Genomic DNA, 20,507 nt, shown 5'->3' with positions numbered 1-20,507 from the left:
GGGTGGAAACACGGAGCTTGTCAAATACTGGCAATGTAGTTTAGCAAAATAGAAGATCTGGATTGCAACTGGTGCATATGAAACTGTTATAAATACTATAAGGTCTCATGGCATTTCCCATGGTGATTTAGAGGTATTTTCTATTGTTATAGCATTGACGCAAAATTAATTAGAATATTTCTATGCATCTTGGTAATTTATTATGCACCTGGTACTGATTCAGTGCTTTCAATTTCTTCCATACTTTTTTCTTCATCCTCCTCGTCGTCTTCCATTTCTTCTTCAACTTCAAGTGCTTCTTCTGATTCATCCACAACTGACTCCTCCTTTATCTCCAACTCAACTACTCCATCACTATCTCCATTATAACCTTCATCCAAAGCAAGTTTCAATGGATGGGATTTCCTTTTGGTTAGAGGTTGATCAGAATCAGAGTCCTGTACTTTTCTCTTTCTTGCCAAAGGACAACCTTGTGAGCTTATAATAAAAAGAGCAGAATCTTAAAGTTACTTGAAAGACATTTCAATCCTTTTAAACAAACAAGTTCAAGAAAGCGTTTCTAACTCTTGACTGAAAGTAATGTCAGACCCTGAAATTACACCATGAGATATAACACACAAAAACATTTGTTTGAATCTAATCTCCACTTTTTAAATCGAGTGTTTGTTATCAGACTTTGACAAACTAGCATCCCATTGTGCAATTTTCAGGCTATGGTCATTAACATTGGAAAAATGGATTTACCTTCTGTGCCGTGCATATTTTCCACTAGCATGACCTGAGCCATTACATCCTGGAGTAGGACAGCTGAACAATAAAATGATTACAACATCAACACTTTTGCACATTACAACACGCAATACAATATTACCTGGTCATCCTCTTCTTTTTGACTTTGTGGTGGCAATGCTTGGATTTTGTACAAAATGGGATTTCCCACTGTACCCATACTAACATTAAAACCACGCCATGGAATACACGTACTTGTGTTCAAACGTTTGTTTGAAATAATATTCACTCTTTAGTAGAAGCATTAGCCTATTTATTTTTAAAAAGGTGACACCTCTATGAAAATATTAGAGGAGAAACTGTTAAAAATAGTCATTAAAATTATATAAAGCATAATTGCTGAAAATCATGAGGATGGGTACAAAAATTAGAAAGTGTGTTAATAAATTCCTAGCTCAAGGCCAGAAGAAATCAACATTTTTTTGTCAATCTTTCTTTGCATACACTATTGGAGCATGATGCACAAAGTCAGCCAAATGTGTTTTCAATCCTGAATGTGTGCTATGATATCGCTTTGCAATAATCTAATATACAGATTTATTGTAATTTTGCTTCTGAGGATTCTAATGATTTTATGAAAAACCAGTGAGTGAACTTTTGATGAGTACATGAAACATTTACATATCAGTATACCTTTGCAAAGACTAGTGACTTTTACAATAAAACTATGGATTGTGTGAATGTCCCCCTTTTATTGCAAGGAAGAATGAACATTTGGAAGTAATTACTGCAGATAATAGCATGGAATGATTAATAAGTTTTCAAAGATGTGTGATAAATAATTTCTTTTAATCTTTTGTTTTTAGTTTTGAAAATTGCTCATTGTTAGGAGCTTAATGTTAAAAAAAAGATACAAGGTTTATTTCTGCCAATGTTTGATTGTCACTAGAATTGTAGTTTTGAATTATCTGCCCACAGATACTATTTACTTCCATGACTCAGGTGCTTGGAGACATTTCATATGGTCTATCTCTAACATTGTTCTAATTGGCTGATCCAATTGTACTTTTAAAAGTTATTGTTCAAGGCAAATTGGTCACTTTTGAGACCAGAACCATAGTCACTTATTTTAAAAAGATCACAACATACTTTCCAGATTACAGTAACCTTCATGCCAGAGTTCTCTCCCCTTGCTATGCTAAATTGCTACATCCACACAGATTGCTATTTTTCAGCATGCAACGATACTATATTCTAATCAGATTTAAAGTATCTTGGAATAAAATCGTGTAAGCTTGTTTTTGGAAAAACTGAACTTCTACTGTTTCCTTTTTTTTGATTTCCTTCCCAGTGTACAGTGTTTTTCTTTCTATGTATAATGGCCTATAAATACTGGGAGCAAACAACATTGACCCAAAGCAGTGGGTGGAATTTTTAATTAACCTGTCATCTGATGGCACTATTTGAGGGCCAGACCTCATTAGCCTGCTGTCATTGGGCTAAAGGCACTGCACATGTGCTGTTGTAAACATCACTAAACATGTACTGGGAATATAAAATAAAGCAATCCAGAGAACAACTCATTCGGCTGGAATGTAGGTTTGGGACAGGGATTGGAAATGTGACTGAATGGCCTGGAGATAGATGGGGTAGCCAGGATGGCAATGGCCTACATAATTCGAGTGGAACCTGGCCAAATATGCCAGATTGTGATTAGCAGCAGGACCGTAAGGTTTTCATGATTATCCCATTTCTGTCTGATAGGACCAGAGCAAAACTCCTCATGTCTATTCAGAAAAAAGTTTACTGAGGCTTAAAGAACGTAAATAGCTAAAATGCAATAGCATATTAAGAACACATCATACCTTACATCCTGTCCCACAGGCTCTGCTGGTACTGGGCAATTTGATGAAAAAAAAGTGATAATCAGGACTTAAGTTTGATATAATTGATATTTAAGTTTAATTATGCAGTAAAGTTTCAAAACTACGACAAAAGTAACATTGAAATAGACAGATATATCTATGCAGTACAAAGCAAGATAGAAAATGCAGCATTAGTAAATAAAAGTTTTATAAAGCATTGTAAGGTCAATTTCATAATATTACATTTCACCTACGTTGGTTAGTGAACTTGCAGTAATAAAGTTAGCAGCAAATTATTGCGAAACTGCATCATTGCGTTAATTACCCGTGATTACCACAACATGGCAAACTGTGAAAGATGGTCATACTTACTCCTGATTCCCTTTGAGCGGGTGCGTAACCTCTTTTCATCAACATCTTGATTCATCTGTAAAGTAAAAAGTTGCAGTTAATGGGCTGTAGGTTTAATTTTGCCTCAAATATTTGCAGCTTATATAATGCATGATCAGGTTGATTTCCAAAGACATTAAAGGTATTTTTTTGTATAAGTTATTCTAAATTATGATGTTATAACACTTAAGAGACTCAGACCAAAATCCTCTCTTCACTACTTTAGTGGAGACATGACCTTGTTTAAATTAGTTCACTTTTCTGATGTAATATCAGAAAGAGGAATTTGCTACCAACAATGGCAATGACAAATTTCCTTAAATATCTAAAAACATCACAAGGAGCTTCACAGACAATCAAGATTTTTAACCCATGGAAGAGATTTCAGAAGTAATGACTAAGAACTTGAACAGAGTGGTAGATTTTAATGAGGGTTAAAAAAGGAGAAGAAAATGGAGAAGTAGTAATTTAAAGAGAAACTTCTAGGTCCTGGGACCTAAACTGTGGAATGTTTAGCCACCTAAATATTTTTAGGATAATATAATTGATCGTACTGAAGTTTCAAGATATAATCTCCAAAGTAACTGATATACTTAAGATTTGTTGATATGTTATATTAATAAAAGAAACATCCAATACTATATTATCACTTCAGTCATACCAGAAAACACAATTAATTTCTATTCTTAGTGTAAATTCCCATTGGTGGCATGGTATGCACTTACTCAGGTATGGGATAAGCTGCAATTCTATTTAGTAGGCATTCAATATATAGGACTGCAGCAATTCCATGACCTCAAAGGTTTTTTTTATCACAATAGGTATATTACTTTTCATCATGGAGGCCTACGTTCAGCTAAATCTCTGTTTAGCATTTTCTTCATAAACATTTGAAATTTCACAGCAATGCAAATTTTATGTATGATGACTTGGCAATTGCTGCTTTCAGCAAATAAATTATTAAAATAGATGACACATAAAACTCTGATGTGTAGTGCACAATATTTGTTAAATTTATATCTGTGTGTTGATCTGGGGGAAATAAATAATATCACATTCTTTTCCTAAATTTTAACAGAAAGGAGGCAAAGAAGAGTTCAGAAGAATGGTTTTTAATAAAGATTTTATACAGAAACATTAGATCTCGCAAAAGTATTCACATCTATGACTCTATGTGCAGCAGGATAAGTAATTTAAGAGCCTGGACTTCCTAGATATAGATATCATGGTCTTTTAAATTCTGTTACTTTGTAGGAAGTGATCTGTTAGTTTAATGTGTTGTAGCATCCTACTTAAATTAGCTTACATATCTGATTCTACTTATTTTCCACAGAGAAAAAAAATCATATTGCTGAAACGAACAAATAACCATGGGAAATAACAGACTAGCTGATGTAGGACATTAGGATCTCAATTTTAAATTTCATTGTTATCAGTGTGCTGTAGTTCTACATTAGGTGCAGGAGAAAAAGCTGTAGATCTGATAATGTAGTAGTCTCAGATTGTTAATCAGAATATAACCATAAAGCAAGTATGAGGAGTAGTTTGCTGGGAATGAGGCATATTATATGCAGTATACACCCTATATATTATCATATTTTGTGTTGAGATGTATGATTGCATCAGTGGTAGTTGGGACTATTGCAGTTTTACTATTATTTACAACATGAATGCATCAAATGTAGCACTAAGAGATTGGAAACCTTTTTTTGTCACCTTGGTGTGTTTGTTGTGCAGGTTATGGGGTGTCTCACAAGTTCTGAGCTTTTCAGTACTTCCTTGAGTCCAAGTCTGATTCAGCAGCTCACCTCTAAATTCATTTTCTGTGTGATTTAAAGTAAGATTTCTTTTAAACAAAAATCATCGCTCAAAAGTCAATTTACAGTCAACTTGAACATATTTTGAAAACTTGCCAAGTTTCCAAAGAGAAACATGCCTAGTGTATGGTGAGTAACATGCAAACTATCTATTTGGCCATCAGTGGCACAGCTGCTACCCCATGAATCCTGCATAATATTAATGAGATCACTCATCTCTTTTTAATTATTTTTCCAGCTCATTGTACAAATGATTGAAATAGCATTTTAAATCTATATCAAGCAACAGCATTTAATTGTACCTTATTCATATTGTTTGATAGTTGTGCTGCTAAATTCTAAAATTTACATTTCTCTGTTATGATTGTATCTTCCAATAAACAAAGCAGTCATAATTCAAAGCAAAAATATAGACAAGAAAAACATCAAAATGTATTTGGATTTCTTAAGTCAAAGAGTTTTATATTTCATTTCACTATATGAACAGTCCAGAAGGTGCTAGATTAATTGGTGTGTTAGTTATTTTGTAAGTTGCTGGTGCCTCAAAGCCTTATTGATATTTTCCTTTGGACAAGTTGAATAGCCAACATGTACAGATATCTTGCACCATACTCAATACTCTGCAATGCAAGTTCCTGAGAAATCCATATTTATATTTGCTCGAGTTAGGGTGAACAGCTCCTGTTGCAGTAAGGACATACAACACTTATGCAATTAGAGAAAACGTTGATGCAAATTGGCAAAGCAAAGATTTGAGAACATTAACTGTGTGCGAGGATACTGTAAGCTCATGTAAATCTTTTAGCATACAGAAATGGCAAGATTACCTTGGCAATTAAAGCATTGACTTTCAGAGATTTTAGAAATAAATGGAGAAAGTATCAGATCTCAGTGACATGTCTATCCCTTCAGATTTCATTAGTGAAGCAGGTTGCCAGATCAATCAACAATATCTTAAGTACTATACAGAATTTCAAGATTAAGTACTGGATTACTGAATTTGCCATGAACTCTGAAATTCCACGGGTAGTTATGCCTGCTTACAACCCCTTCTCAATCCCACCCACTTCCTCTTAAGGAAGACAGTCATAAGCTGGTCATTGGACAACTGGTAAGTGCAGGTATGAACACTGCTAACTGGATCACTTGTACTTGGATATCCTTAGGAGTGCCTTAATGAGTACCACTATAAAATTTATGAGAACATTTCCATCATCTTCCGACCGAAGCATGAATACATACTATAGCTCTTGGAACAAAATCCCACTGTCTGAGATACAGAACTTTCAACTGTCGGTCTAACCTCATCATATACTTGCAGCCACCAAGTCAAAGTTTTCTCATAAGGTATACAACAGACAGCTGACCCTCAGCGTAGCCAAGTATCATAGAAGTCTGTGTGAGGGATATTGATAAAAAGGCATGTTTGGAGACAATTCATCATGCAGAGTACTCAATGAAAGACAGGTGAAGGTCACAGCTTTTGCTGTGAATGTTTCCCATTTGACTGAAATCTATGGCACAGCTTACTACTGGGATTTGCACATGAGTCACAGTAAATTCTTCTACTTCACATCTAATTCTCCTGAACAATTCTATGGGATTCTATGATTCAATGAGGGATGGCTATTTGGAGATGTCTTATAAACTCCAAGAATAGGTTGATTTGGAAGAAAGACAAGAAAATCAAAGTATTCTATGTCACTTCTCAGTAATGACAGATTTGTTTCCCCAGTTTCTCATTGAATCCAGCTGACAAAGCATGTGTTCAGAAGATTTTGGCCAGAAGAGAATGATGCAGCAAACTTTCTTTGTCTGTCCAATCAGTATATGAACTAGTCTACACAGATTCTCTTAAATCACTTCCCACTTTAGATGAAAAAACTTAATTTCAATGTTTTCTTCTAATCAAAACATGTTTTTTCTGTACTTTTTCATGAAGAAGTCTAATATTCCACTTTTATGTTGCTTTGTCTTCAAATCAAAGATGAGCTGATTCAGAAAAGTATTAAAATGACAACCTCACTACTGTCCCAAACACCTATCCTATAGGATGTCCTCTGGATACATGTAGCTATATTTTAATGGTTAAAAACCCCTACAGTTCTAATTACGTTGCCACTTAATTGCAATTATAAATAAGAAAGTGTGATCAGATAAATACATGTCAGTCAAATTGCCAAAAAAGAAAATAAATTAAGGTTTATCATTCAACACCTATTCAACTAAAAAGTGCTTTCAATGAAACTGATACAGGACTCAAACTTGCTTTTTGTTTGAAAAAGTTCAAATGAGAGGTCACTTGATAGTAGCATTGCACTCCTACCTTGATACTATCAGTTCAAACCTCAATGCAGACTCATATTCAAGGTTGTCTAAAATTGCTGAAGCTGTGTCTTTGATGGAACTCCAAGGTATGTAACAGACTTCCTAATTTTTAAAGTGCTATTCTCACTAGAAAAATAGTGAGATTTGACAGGTTGACAATGACTAGAAAAGTTAATAGGTCACCAAAGTTTTTACAGTGAAGTGAACATGCTTTTCTATTCTACTTTAGTGTGATAGTTTGTATTGTCCTTTGCTGTACCCAGGACCACTACTCCATGTATTGACTTTAAATCTATTTTTATTAAATGCCATTTTTTATTTGCTTTGGTTTGGACACATTTATAATTTACCTCCAATGGCTTATGCTGGCAAAAAAAAATAGTTGCTTTACATGGGATTAAATACTTTTCAAAGCTGACTTTATACTGAGTTTTTACTGCAATCCTCAGTTTGGATGATTTTGTTGTGAAACCCACAGATCAGTGGATGTTGGTAACTAACAAAAATATAAATGTTGTTCCCTTTCTTAAATTATTGCAACTAGCTCAATGAACTTTTTAACATTTAACTAATTGAAATTCTACAACTCAAAGCTGCTAGCTGATATAACTTAAAAACAATCAGTTGTGCATATAGTTTGCTCAGTATAAATGTTTGACTTTTACCCAAAAGGAATCTAATTTGTTGGAAAATAAATATAGTATTATTGCTGCAAATTTGTCATAAAATTATCAGTTAAACATGGAATGCCATGTTCTTATCTGTGCATACTCAATTGACTATTGTTTGTGTATAAATAATTAGATGTTTTTTTTCCCATGTGAAAATCTCCACCAACTTTTCCTGTTTGCTCCAGGGTAAAAAGCTTTTCCAGACATTACTTCTTATTCATTACATATGGTTAATTTTCTAGGTGCAACAGTGATCTTGGCTGGAAACCCCATCTGTTCTTTTTCCCAGTTAAAAAAAGGAATCGGACAGTTGATAACTACCACCTGCACACATGTGAGCATCAACACAAATTAAACAAATTGTACCTTATGAATTTTTACAATATTTAACTCAAGATCTTAACTTTCTGTTAACAATGAACTACTCCATATTGTTCAATCATAACCCTTTTAACAATATCATTTAATCTCCACTGTGATATTGGAATCAATTCATTACTTTCTGAGCATAAAGGGAAAACAGGTTTTGTAAAGCTTGCAGCACAGGGATTTAAGATGCACTTTTGATTTATACCTTACTGAATATCTGCCTCTATGTATATTAAATCTACATTGCTTTTGAGTTGCTTTCTAAGCACTGTAAGTTATAAATGCTATAACAATAAATAACTAATGGCCATTTCGTAGTTCAGATGAGTTTAGAGGATAGTTTACCCTTGCATATAGTCCTCTATTGTGGAACGTGATTTTGGCATCCACTGAATTATATTTTAAGAACTTAGGCATATAAACATCTGAAATGAGCTGAAATAGATACTTACTGAACTTTCTCTACAATTAACAATACACTGTACCAGACAACATTTCAGAACTGAAATGCTTGTTCAATAAAACAAATACCTATGGGACAGCTTTTACGTCCCATAAATCATCAGTTGAGATTAGATTTATTAAATAAGCAAAATATTTTACACTAATGTAGGTAATTACAGTAACAGTAGCTTTATCTGTCTTGTTTTTCTTCAAAATTTTCTACTTCTTATATTCCACAGGCACTGCTCTTCACTTTTAGAGACGAAAACAGCAAATACATTCTGATAAACTGGAAAACTTTCTTTCCCAGTGCAATAAATTTAAGATGGCTTCTGATCGAGATGATGGAGGTCTCCTGAAATGCTAGCGAGAGCTCCAGATCAGCTCTTTTTGGGAAGACCAGCCAAACTAAGTTTCAATCTATACTGCAGCAAGCCATGCCTATGATCAAGAACATCAGGAGTGGAAGTCCTGCCTGCCAAGTTCTGCCAGCTAATTGAAAGTTGGCAGCGTTTAATTGTATGACAATACCATTGGGGGAGGGTATTTGTTGGTAGCACTTCACTCACATGAGACCTCGTATCGAGCAAGGACCTTCGCACAGGTGAGTGATAGTGGGGCAGGGGCATTTGGCAGCAAGGGCAATGACATAGTTGTCAGCTGTTTCCAAATTGTATGACATTATAATCTCCCTACCTAATGCTTGGTCCCTCAATCAGGCAATGGATGCTTATTAACCTGCCTCTTTTCTTTAGCGCCAAAAAAACTCCATCAGGTTTTCTTTTTCAGTTCCCCACAATGTGAGTCTCCCGCCCACTACTGCGTTGGTATCAGTGGCAAAAGGATGCTTGCCCACTTAAGGGCCTCAATTATGGCAGATGAGAAGATTCCATGAACCTGCTTCCTGCTACAGGCTTATTTAAACAGTTGCAAAAAGGCAGTGCCATCCATATCCTAGCCCAAGTTTCAGCAATGGAGAAGGTTTATACATTGCACCCTTAGCTTTTCCTTTTGAAGTAGTGGACTAAATTTTGGACCTATGGATGTGAGAATCCTGTACTGGGCTATCAGAAAATTGCTGTGAACCAATATGATTTCATGTAAAATGGTGTGATATTATGAGGAATGTATGCAGTGTTAATGCAGAGATCAAACAAAACCAAGTCAAGAATTATGGAGTCTTAAGTTGGCTGACTGAGATAAATAATGTTCAATCCTTAGAGTTTGCTTGTTCTGATCAATATTAACGTAGACAATAACTACAAAATCAAGCCTTTTAGGTGGCTACATGACAAATGTAAGTAATATAAAGCTTATGATATTGTTACATTGTCCCTTTGCTGCACGTTGTATGTATACATCTGTACACAGTAGTTACGTTCAGCTGGCTGAAGTTTTAATAAAATAAAACTTTTACTTGGGAAATACAGTAATAGTTTTATACAAATCATTCAATCAAATTAAAAATAAATGATCATTGGCGTACTCATTTAAAAATAAATCCTTTGTGACTCTTCTCATGTTCAGCAGATTTCAATTTGAAATGTGACAAATGTGGTGAGGTTAAACAAAGGCTTCCTGCTGACTGTACTTACAGAAACCACGTGATTCCTTTCTTACAAATGTAAATGGCTCCTTTAAAGCTTGCAGGAAATATACAGTACAACACGTTTGACACTTCATACAGCATTTTTAAAAAATGGGGCAATGTAATTATTATTTCCAATTAGAACTGAAGCATATCATCTCTAATAACACTCACTAAAACTAAGTTGTGTGGTTAATTTCGCATTGGTGTAATTTGTAAAGCAATTTAAATACTTGTACATGATTGTTAGTGAATCAATTCTGTTATATAATAACCATTTTAAGAAGGATTTTCAATTATCCATCTCAAAAAATATGAGAATTCCCAAAAACAAATGCACAAATTATGTGGTTTTAAGAAACAAATCTGTTAATTGCAGTATAATAAATGCAAAGGCTGCTGAATGGGAATAATAGGCTCCTTCTCACTGCTGCAATGATAGGATTTGTTTCTATAGGTTAAGTATTTTTTTCATTGATTATTGACCATGTTCTCTGGAAAGCAAGGAGCTGCTTGAAACAGCTGTTCTTTTCTCACAGCTAATTGCTTTTTTTCCAGGTCTTTATTAGCAAGTCACCTGTTCCTGTCACTGTGTAATCAATGATAGAAATCAGCACTTTCCCACAAATCATGCAAACAAATCTGTGCAAAATTAGTCCCAGAAAACACCTACCACCAAATTATCTGCTGGCATTGTAAACATTCTGCCAAACGGCTTTGAACTAAAACACAAAACAATTAGGAGACGAGATGTACTCAAGCTAATTTACATTGAGCAAGGTTTTCATGTAAAGGTAATTTCTGATTTTTAACACATGAACAAACTTGCACTTAGCTGGAAAGTTGCCCTTTTTAAAAAAGCCATATACTAATGGGATTTAACTACTTAAATCATGAACTTTTGATACAATTAATTTTTTAATTGTGTCTATTTAAAAGCATGTGATTGCGGTTTACCAGCATGTAAATATTGCTAAAGTTCATGTGAAGAAAGAAATTTTAAAGTATCAAAATAAAATTAGAAAAATTAACTAAAGCTTGTGTAAAGTTGTATTACATCTTATTGATAGATTATTTTATCAATATTATAAAGCAGGAAATGTAAATCAACCTAATCATCTTAAAGCTTTTCTAAATTCCAGCCTTTTGAAATATTTCCAATAGAAACTAATCTTTTCTTGAATCCTTAATTTGAACAGATATTAGTATCCCAATTGCAGTGCACAGATTGAGTTCTACAGAAGCAGGGATCCGAAGTTGAAAACACGGAGAAACAAGGAGAAAACACAATTTCTCTTTGAATTCCAGGTTTATCAAAGATCTCAGCAACTGTTTTCTTTTGAAAAATGATCTTATTGCTGGACCCGACTTATCAAATGCGGAAGTCCTCTGCAGAAAAAGCATCAAAAAGTCAGTCCTGATTTGATTCTGCTCTGAAGTAACTTATCACTGTGTTAGATAGTTTTTGTACTGACAAGAGCCCGACAGTTCAAACAGCTGACATATCAAAACAGCACCACAATCCTTTTTTACTTTAGAATGCACAGATCGATTTCGTCAAAAGGGTAATTCTAGAATGAGGACGTGTTGGTCATTGTTTCCAAAATTAAAATGACCAGATAGAAAATTATGATAATGGAAGCTGATGAGGAAAAGGAGATTCATGAGATACAGCTAAAGTAATGTAAATTCAACCTAAAGTGACTGCAATTGGCAAACAGATCAGCTGTGTCCGTACAAAGCTCAGAGAACAGAAGAGATGCAACAACATACTGGATGTAACTGTAAATTAAGCTCTCTCCAAGCTGTCCCAGTTAAACAAATAGTTTTTTCCCAACAAGGTAGCACCGGCAGTTTCAGTTGTATTTATCAGACTTCAACAGAGGGCAAGAACACAAGCTTTGTCTTCCTTTGTCAGGAGGAGAACATTAATATTGACTTACCTTTTCCCCACAGCTATTGTCCACCTCGGTGAAATGACATCACGGAAAGCAATAATGAAATCTACAGCAGGGGCTGGGCCACGGCAGTCCACAACGGAGTATGAGACATGTGGTGGTTGAATTAAATATTTGATACTCCAGTGTGTCGTATAAGCCTGCTAAAGGCTGTGTGTCATTTACTTAATGACCAGTCTCATTAGTTAGATGGCAGAGAAGGCTTGATGCATTTTCTGTGTAAATACACTACCCATAAACCCTTGGGGTTGCAATATATCTGTTTACTCTATGAGGAGAAATGAATTTACTGTATACTATCTAATAGGTGGTCCTTGAAATTTAAACATCTCAGAACTATTGTTTCAAATATCCTTGTTTCCACTGTGTTAAAAAGAAGTGCCACACACCGCTGGTTAATGCATCCAATCTTATTAAAATTTAATGGGTACGATTGCTTACTTTAATAAATGCTTTGAACTAAAAGCTTGTTAATGTCACAACTGTCAACCTACCCCCTCTATCCATACTTGTGGTAGAGTCCTAGGATTCCTATTAGAAACACTGTAAGCGGCCCAGGATATGACAGATGCCCTAGGTTATCAAAGCTACTTCCTTTGTTGGCTTCAAACCTTATTAGAGGCAAAGGACAGCAGCCATTCATTAAGATCATTTGAGATTTGCATTCAAATGTCATTTTCTATCTCACTTTACCAGGTTGTGCATATAGTAAGCTTCTACAAGCCAATCTCCCCTTGCCAAAATTCTATTAAATTCTTATCTCAAAGCACCAGGCAGTATTATACATTGCACTTCTTTTGTTATGCATTATGGCTGAAATCAATCAGCAGTGTCTGGTGTGGATCAGCTGTATCATGCCATTTTAAGAAAGAATAACAAAGAAACAAACAACTGGCAGAGACCACAGAGACTAAACACAGAGACAAGCCTCAACCAAAGGACATCTCTAGATGCAGGAAAACTTTGGTTTCTTACAACATACTTTTAACTCAGATTAATAGAATTGACTGTGTAATTACACAAACTACTTTTAGAACAAAAGCAGACAGACACAAACTACATAGATTTCCACACAAAATCACATTTAGAAAAAATCTAAATTGTGTCATGAATTTAAATTAAAGTACAACACAATGAGTAAACCTTAGAATCTTATCAATTTAGCTAGAGATTTGGCTCGAGTTATTATAACATTTTGTTTTGCAACAGGAATCCCTATATGAGAATTTCTGCATGACAGACACCTTGGACAGCTCCTTTCAGTCCCTGTATAATCAGTCCTGAACAAATAGATGTTTCAGCACTTTAGTCAGCTCCAGGGATTTCTGCTTCCTGTGCAAACCTCAATTTGCTAATTACTCCAATTCCAGGATTTTCCTTAATATTACTAAACAGAAAATATAAATATTCATATCCATCAATTAGTGAAGAGTTATAGTGAAAATACTGATGACTGTAGCTAGTGAAGATTTGTTAGAAAGCTGCTATGCAATCCCAAACGTTTCAAAAACTCAACCTACCTGAGTTTACGAACTTATTTAATTACTGTGCAATTCTATCAATACTTTTAAATAAATAATATTTACAATTAGCAATTAAAAAACAATTAAAATAAAAGAGAGAGAACAATTTGATGTGAGTAGTTTAAACATTCATACATAAACTGTACCTGTAGTAATTCTTAGACTTATACGTTTTAAGTAAATTGCTCAGTAGTGGAGTTATTCACAAATCTTGTGAAGTAAAACTACTTTGCCCTTTTAAACAGTTCTTACTAATTAGCTACTTTTCAAAGTGAAGTTTCCCAACTTTTTTCACAATAGTTAAACATTAAAATTTTATACAATGTTGTAACCTTAAGTGAGAAAGAGTTTAGAAATTCAGAAAAGAACAAAACTATTCAACCAACATTAAAAAATATTTGAAATGATGAAATGCTATTTTAAACTTGTATTAAAATGAATATGCCAATTTCTGAAGTATTTCCAGTTCTACATCTGCTAAATTTTACTTTGAGCAAGTTCCAAGTTAAACTTTTTGCATAGTCAATGAAGATAGCTTCTTCAATTACCAGCTGGAACTAAATTCATTTTTCATGTTAGTCTTGCAACAGATTTTGAACCTATGCAGATGGGCAACCCTAATTCACCAAACTACAATTAATCCTGTTGTATGCTGGATGCAACTGGTCAGCATTAATATTGTATACGTAACAGCTGAGCATTTGGAGTGAAACCTGCCTGTGGCAGATCCTGGCAGATGGAAGCAGCACACAGAAACTTTTAATAAGCCTTCAGGCTAACATTGTCTTAATGATCCTTGTCAGAGGAATATCAGAATCATTGAGAGACAAAACTTTTTTGCCCAAAGTCTAAGGACAATATTTATCTCTCTTCTATTTCAATAAAAAAACCTAATTTTAAGGAAAGGAAAGTTTACATTACATTTTCCACATCCTCACTGCTCAGGTTTACAGACTCTAACACCTTACATGTAAAATAATATATTCCAAACTACACTTAACAAAGTCTAAGCAAACAAATTCTGGAAAGCAAACTTAAGACACCATAATATAATGCAAGAAATAGATCAAAAACACTATTTTATTTGCACAGATCTATATAAGCTAAACTATAAGAATTCCTTTTTGCAGATGCACAATAATCTACAACAAAATAAGTACAAATATTATTAAAGAATTGCAATTGCTTATGTTATAACCTCTCAGCTTCACTATTGCCCTGTATTATCAGCTGAGTTGGAGAAGGAACAACTGTAAGGAAAGTAAATAAGTTATGCTTTTCACAAACCAAGAAATGTTCCACACAGCTTCATTCTTGCTAGTCTCTGGATATCTGGAAGAATAGTACAGAAGTGAGTATCATTCCTGGAAAGTTACTGCCAAGTGCATGCAACTTATCAGTTGAAGGGGAAGCGCAGCCTGACAGCTGCACCAATCACAGCCAATTTTGTACATAATTAAAATTCAATGCAACACACAAGAGCCAATCACATTGCAGCAATGCTGCATACACAAAACAATTATCATTCAAGAAGAATAAAATACTAAAAACTACATTCAGCCCTACCATTGTTGTTAAAGCTTCCCTTGTCCGATTTTGTTATTTGTTCATTTTAAGTTTAAATAGGGCAACTTCCCAGGATGATATACACCATATTTAAATACAAACTCACCACAGACACATTTAACCACTTTACAGCAGCATATGAACACTTTACCTTAATAGAGTTACTCCTAAATTTCTTCTTGGTCTGTCACATGAAACACAATAGCATACAAACATCTCGAAAGAAAGCACAAGCCAAATCTATGTAGCTATATTTCTAGTTGCATGCTTTCTGTGACATATGTCCTGCTAAATAGATGCTAGCTTCACTTCATTTAAATAAGATGGAATTGTACTCCTCTACAACAGATGGCTCAGGAGATAATGATGGCTGAGCACAGGAGATTGAATGGCCCTGACTCTGTTGCTATGGCAGAAGCTAAATGTGTAATGGATGCAGCGCTTATTAAATTTGCTAGCTCTGTGCTTTCTACTTCTTGAATGAATGAGCTCAGTGAAAGAGGTAGGGCCAGCTAATGTCTCTGGATAGCTTTTTTTAAAAAATCCCATAACGCCAGACACCTTTAATATTATTCCCAAAGTCTAAGGGTCATTAACCTATTAACTTCCCCAACCCCTCAAGGCCTTTTACCCCTACTGCACATACTGTACTCTTTGACAGAGTAACTTAACAGATCTACAAGAAAGCAGAAGTGCCGAAAGGCATTGTAGCAGTATTTGCATGCATTTGTGGCATGGCAGGGAGACATCAAGCCCCCTAACAGGCTGTGTAAATATGAGCCCTGGCAAAGAGTAAATACAGACAGCACTCTACAAACAGAGCCCAATTACAATGACAAAAGCCTGCCACACTTATGGGAGGAGCTCTCTATCCTGGACCACAGGCCACTGAGTGAGCGGCATACTTAATAGGCTTTCTATAGAAGTGTAAGCTTCCATTACCAGCTGTCACTATAGAATAGCAAAATGATCCAGACTGTGGATTTAAGGACAGCCAGTGAAAGGGAGCAATTAATACAAAAACAAATGAATTGAACACAATTTACTGATTGTGTCCAATGATAAATCAAAAGAGACTAAGAAAATTTAGTTGATCAAGAGTACTACTCAAATCAGCACTTTACAACAAAAAAGCATAGTACATATTTTACATGGCTCTTCATAGGTTGAAACTCACTTGGTGTATAACTGATATATAGACTGAATATAATTGCATATGTAATTTCTGTATGATTTAAAAATTAAGAGTGTATTTTACCTAATCTTATGTTTGTTGACATATATCCATTGAATCTCCTTCTCCAAAATTTTGTTGAACTAAGTGCTATGTAAATATTTATTTGAATAGCTTGTCTACCTTTTTAATTAATATTTGATTTTCTAAAAGAAACAAGCACTGCAAAGGAAAATAAATTACTATTCTGTAACAGAGTAAATGCATCAGATTTTCAGAAAATTACCACAGTAAAAGAAACAAACTTTGCTGCCAGCTCCATACAAAGAATGAAATTGCTGCTGTATTAGTTGTACTGACACGTAATCTGTTTGATAGTCTTGCAGTTAAGCCCCATAAATCAGCTTAGCAGATGTCCTAAAGTAATGGTGGCACACTTCAGGATAAAAAATGCATTCTTTTAAATTTCAGTCATGGAAGAAAGTGAATTAAGACTGTCAGCCGGTGAGCCAATGACAATTATTCCAACAACGTCTCCTTCCTACTAACCACTGCCTTCCACACATTCTCCCTACCATCCCCACCCCGATATAAAATCTAGAGCAATCAGCAAAGTCCAAAACAATGCCTCGCCATGTGTTCATCTTGGGTTTTAGGATTACCAACTACAAGCAAGGGGGAACCCCAGGGAAAATAATGGCTCCAAATGAATGGTCATTGTCCAGCCACCTGGACACCCTGAGTCAGCATGCTCATGTACTACAGGGGATTTAGGTGGCCACACATGCAACCCTCAACTTTAACTGAGCCAGAGATTTTGGCATCTGTATGCAAATCACATTCTGCCTTGGAGTTTGGTATGCAAGTACTTTATGCTGAGGTGTTATACCAATAGAGCATTTCAACAATTTTCTCCTGTGTGATGATTGTTCTACACTTTTCTACTATCTACGCTGTATTTTAGGCCCAGCTTCCAGTAACATCATGAAACTGCTATGATAGCCCTTTTCCTTCTATCAGCATTTCATTTTTGAGTTTTATTTTTATGCTATTTCTTCTTCAGATCTAATTTATTCAAATTCTTAAACACAGCTACCACTTTTATCCATTATAGCAGAAGGCACTCAAAATACAACATGAATTATTCATTACAGCTGTACTGCAACAGTTCCTTCCCTAAAGTGCTGTGTTCTAATGCACTTTCAGGGTAGAGCTGTATATTTTTTTCCTTTAATAGTGTTTAATACCCTGAAGACCATAACTAACAATTATTATAATCACAGAAGTAAATGAGAAAACATGAGAGTTAAATCTTTGAACAAGTTAAGTTGTTTTAACTGCAATTAAGTCAAGATACTGAACTAAAATACATATGATTTTTACATTAAATTATGATTTTAAAAAATTTTTTTAGGACAGGTTTTTTCTTTTGACAACAATGCTTTAAAGATTTGTAATCTTTAAAGGTTCACTATTATTGCCCTTTTTATATCCATGCAGCACGGTGGCACAGTGGTTAGCACTGCTGACTCACAGCGCCAGAGACCTGGGTTCAATTGGCAACTGTCTGTGTGGAGTTTGCACGTTCTCCCCGTGTCTGCGTGGGTTTCCTCCAAGTGCTCCGGTTTCCTCCCACAGTCCAAAGATTTGCAAGTTCGGTGAATTGGCCATGCTAAATTGCCCGTAGTGTTAAGTGAAGAGGGGAATGGGTCTGGGTGGGTTGCTCTTCGGAGGGTCGGTGTGGATTTGTTGGGCCGAAAGGCATGTTTCCACACTGTAAGTAATCTAATCTCTTATTTGTGGTCTGAGAATGAAAGGTACAATTATAATTTTACCCAATCTTGACAATAATCATTCACTCTGAAATAATGTCATAATCCGGTAACATAATCTGTGTGGGGAAATTGAGTAGGATACATCAGTACAGAAATAAAAATGAAAAGCTAAATTGAAAATTTGAAATGAAAAGATTAAAAATTGGAAAGCCAGAAGTTTTATTAGCATATGTAGGTTTTCAGAAGCAAAGTACTGCAGACAATGAAAACCTGAAATAAAAACAAAAAAGACCGGAAACACTCAGAAGATCAGGCAGCATCTGTGACAGCAATAACGTTTCAGGTCAATGTGTTTCAACAGAACTGCAGGAAAATAGACATTTAAGAGTTTTTAAGCCAATGGAAGGGGTTAGGATAAACAAAAGAGAAAATTAAAAGAACTAAATTACTGATTACTTGCAAAGAATATTTGGGTCATTGGACAATGAGAAAGGAGGTAGTGAAATAGCTGAAATCCATCTCCAATGATTGCAATGAAAGGTACGGAAGGGAAGGAAGGAAGTTGTCGGGGTGAATAAGGAGAGGACTGGATAACTAACATAACTTGGATGTTTTGTTTCTTCAAAGTCTCATTCTTTATTCTTGATTGACAGACATTAGAACATTAGCTGATGGTCATCAGCTGATTCCCAGGAAAATAAAAAAATGATTAACAGGTTTCAGTGCTTGCAGTTGCTGCAGTTGGTACTTTAAATAGTTCAGGTGATACACTTTTATTGGCAGCCAGCGAATGCATTTTTGTTTTAAGAAAGTGAATAACTGTTACATGAAGAATTTTTTTAAATACCTCTGCTTGTCATTATAGGAATTGTTGGTAATATAGTGAGTGAACGGGCAAGAAAAAGCCACAGCTTGGCATAGACAGCATACTTTGGCTTCACCAACATACTTGGCGGAGTGACCAAGCTATATGCCCATCCATTTGAAGGAGGTAGTGACAAAAATAGATCTTGCAGTCTTGCATTAGGATTTATCCATCACTGAGAGAACTGCCCTTTCCAAACTCGATGAAGCAGAGAAGAAGAAACACTATTCCCACTCTTTGAGGATGAGAGTCTGTGGCCTACTTCAATGTCTGCTGACTAATTTCAGCATGGGATTTAGTTCAGGAGCTTTATTTGATTCATAGGCACAGATCCATTACCAATGCTCCATTCAGTCTCCTTTGTTTAAAAACTTCCTCATTTTTCAGAACTTTCTGAGACCTGAAGCCTTAATCTGCACGAACCACATTGAAGAAACTTACCAAGTGACATCACCATTAATAAACAGCCTTACTTGTTGTGATCACATGGCTTAGTGATTTCAAAACATCTTTTTTCATGGATGGTGTTTGAATGCAAACAACATCATAATTTTTTAGTTCACTGACACACTATGTGTCAATAGGACTTCACTAATATCTGCAGTTTTCATAGGTTGGGACTTGCAACTTTCGCAGGAGCCATAAGAGATGCTTTAAATATCCTTTAATTTACAATGGATAAGCTCAATTATGAAAATTATTTACAGGTGAAAGGAAGTAGCAATTCTAAACTGAGTCACTCAGTTTTTGATGGTTTGCATTGGACATTACAGGTTTTGCATGGATGATTTACTGGTGGCGGCTAATAGATAGAAAACAAAAGTCACAGGTGATTTAATGATGAAAAGAAAAAGAATTCAGTGTCTGTAACAGCACTTCTGGATTAAACAAAATGTAGGAAATGAGTCATCCTGATCCAGAAGGGAATTTAGTTGGCAAGGCTGGCTTCACTCTGGAAACCTTTGAAAATTTTGGAGCATCATGAAAACAGATGTGCATAAAGTTAAGTACTTCTGAGTAGGAAAATGTAATATTCTAAAGCAGCTGAGTTAATTCATATATACATAAATAACTAAATCTAAGGAATTCAATGAATAGTTGCACATTGTGCAGATCATTATTACATCACTTCTGTTACCAAAGCTTTGTTTTTAAATATAAAGTAGTACAACTGAAATGCTGCTCCACCTGGAAGGTGTGTTTGGGACCTCAGAGGAGGGAGGTGGTGAATGGACAAGTATTACACTGATTGTGATTGATGGAAAGGTGCCATGGGGAAGTGGGGTAGCAGTAGGTGTGATGGAAGAGTGGGCCAGGATGTCATTGAGGGAACGGTCCATGCAGAATGCTGATAATGCAGAAGAGGGAACAATGTGTTTGGTGGTGATATCAGACTAGAGGTAGTAGAAATGGCTGAGGATGATCCTTTGAAAGATGGTTAAGTA

At 35.2% G+C, this 20,507-nt stretch overlaps 1 protein-coding gene across 11 annotated transcripts in view; it reads right to left on the bottom strand.

The window, feature by feature from the left end:
- LOC122560152 (myelin transcription factor 1) overlaps positions 1 to 15,548 on the bottom strand; it is a 79,491-nt gene extending 63,943 nt beyond the window's left edge. For 4 of the 11 annotated variants that reach the window (XM_043710464.2, XM_087994856.1, XM_087994858.1 and 1 more), the window contains exons 1-6: positions 14,970 to 15,065; positions 4,701 to 4,807; positions 2,967 to 3,021; positions 2,595 to 2,625; positions 745 to 807; positions 209 to 477 (exon numbers count right to left, since the gene is read on the bottom strand). In XM_043710464.2, the coding sequence (XP_043566399.1) occupies positions 209 to 477; positions 745 to 807; positions 2,595 to 2,625; positions 2,967 to 3,021; positions 4,701 to 4,807; positions 14,970 to 14,994 (550 nt within the window). In that variant the 5' untranslated portion in view covers positions 14,995 to 15,065. Of the gene's footprint in view, positions 1 to 208; positions 478 to 744; positions 808 to 2,594; positions 2,626 to 2,966; positions 3,022 to 4,700; positions 4,808 to 11,974; positions 11,994 to 12,144; positions 12,388 to 14,969; positions 15,066 to 15,399 lie in introns of those variants that run through there. The other 7 variants (XM_043710467.2, XM_043710466.2, XM_087994860.1 and 4 more) reach the window with 7 other exon arrangements.
- Positions 15,549 to 20,507: the final 4,959 nt, after the last annotated feature.

The sequence above is a fragment of the Chiloscyllium plagiosum genome, unplaced genomic scaffold (assembly GCF_037043375.1).
Source record: "Chiloscyllium plagiosum isolate Xiang-an unplaced genomic scaffold, Cpla_swu_hap1 HiC_scaffold_15, whole genome shotgun sequence".
In the NCBI taxonomy this organism is placed as follows: Eukaryota; Metazoa; Chordata; class Chondrichthyes; order Orectolobiformes; family Hemiscylliidae; genus Chiloscyllium; species Chiloscyllium plagiosum.
This window is presented reverse-complemented; position numbering and strand designations above follow the sequence as displayed.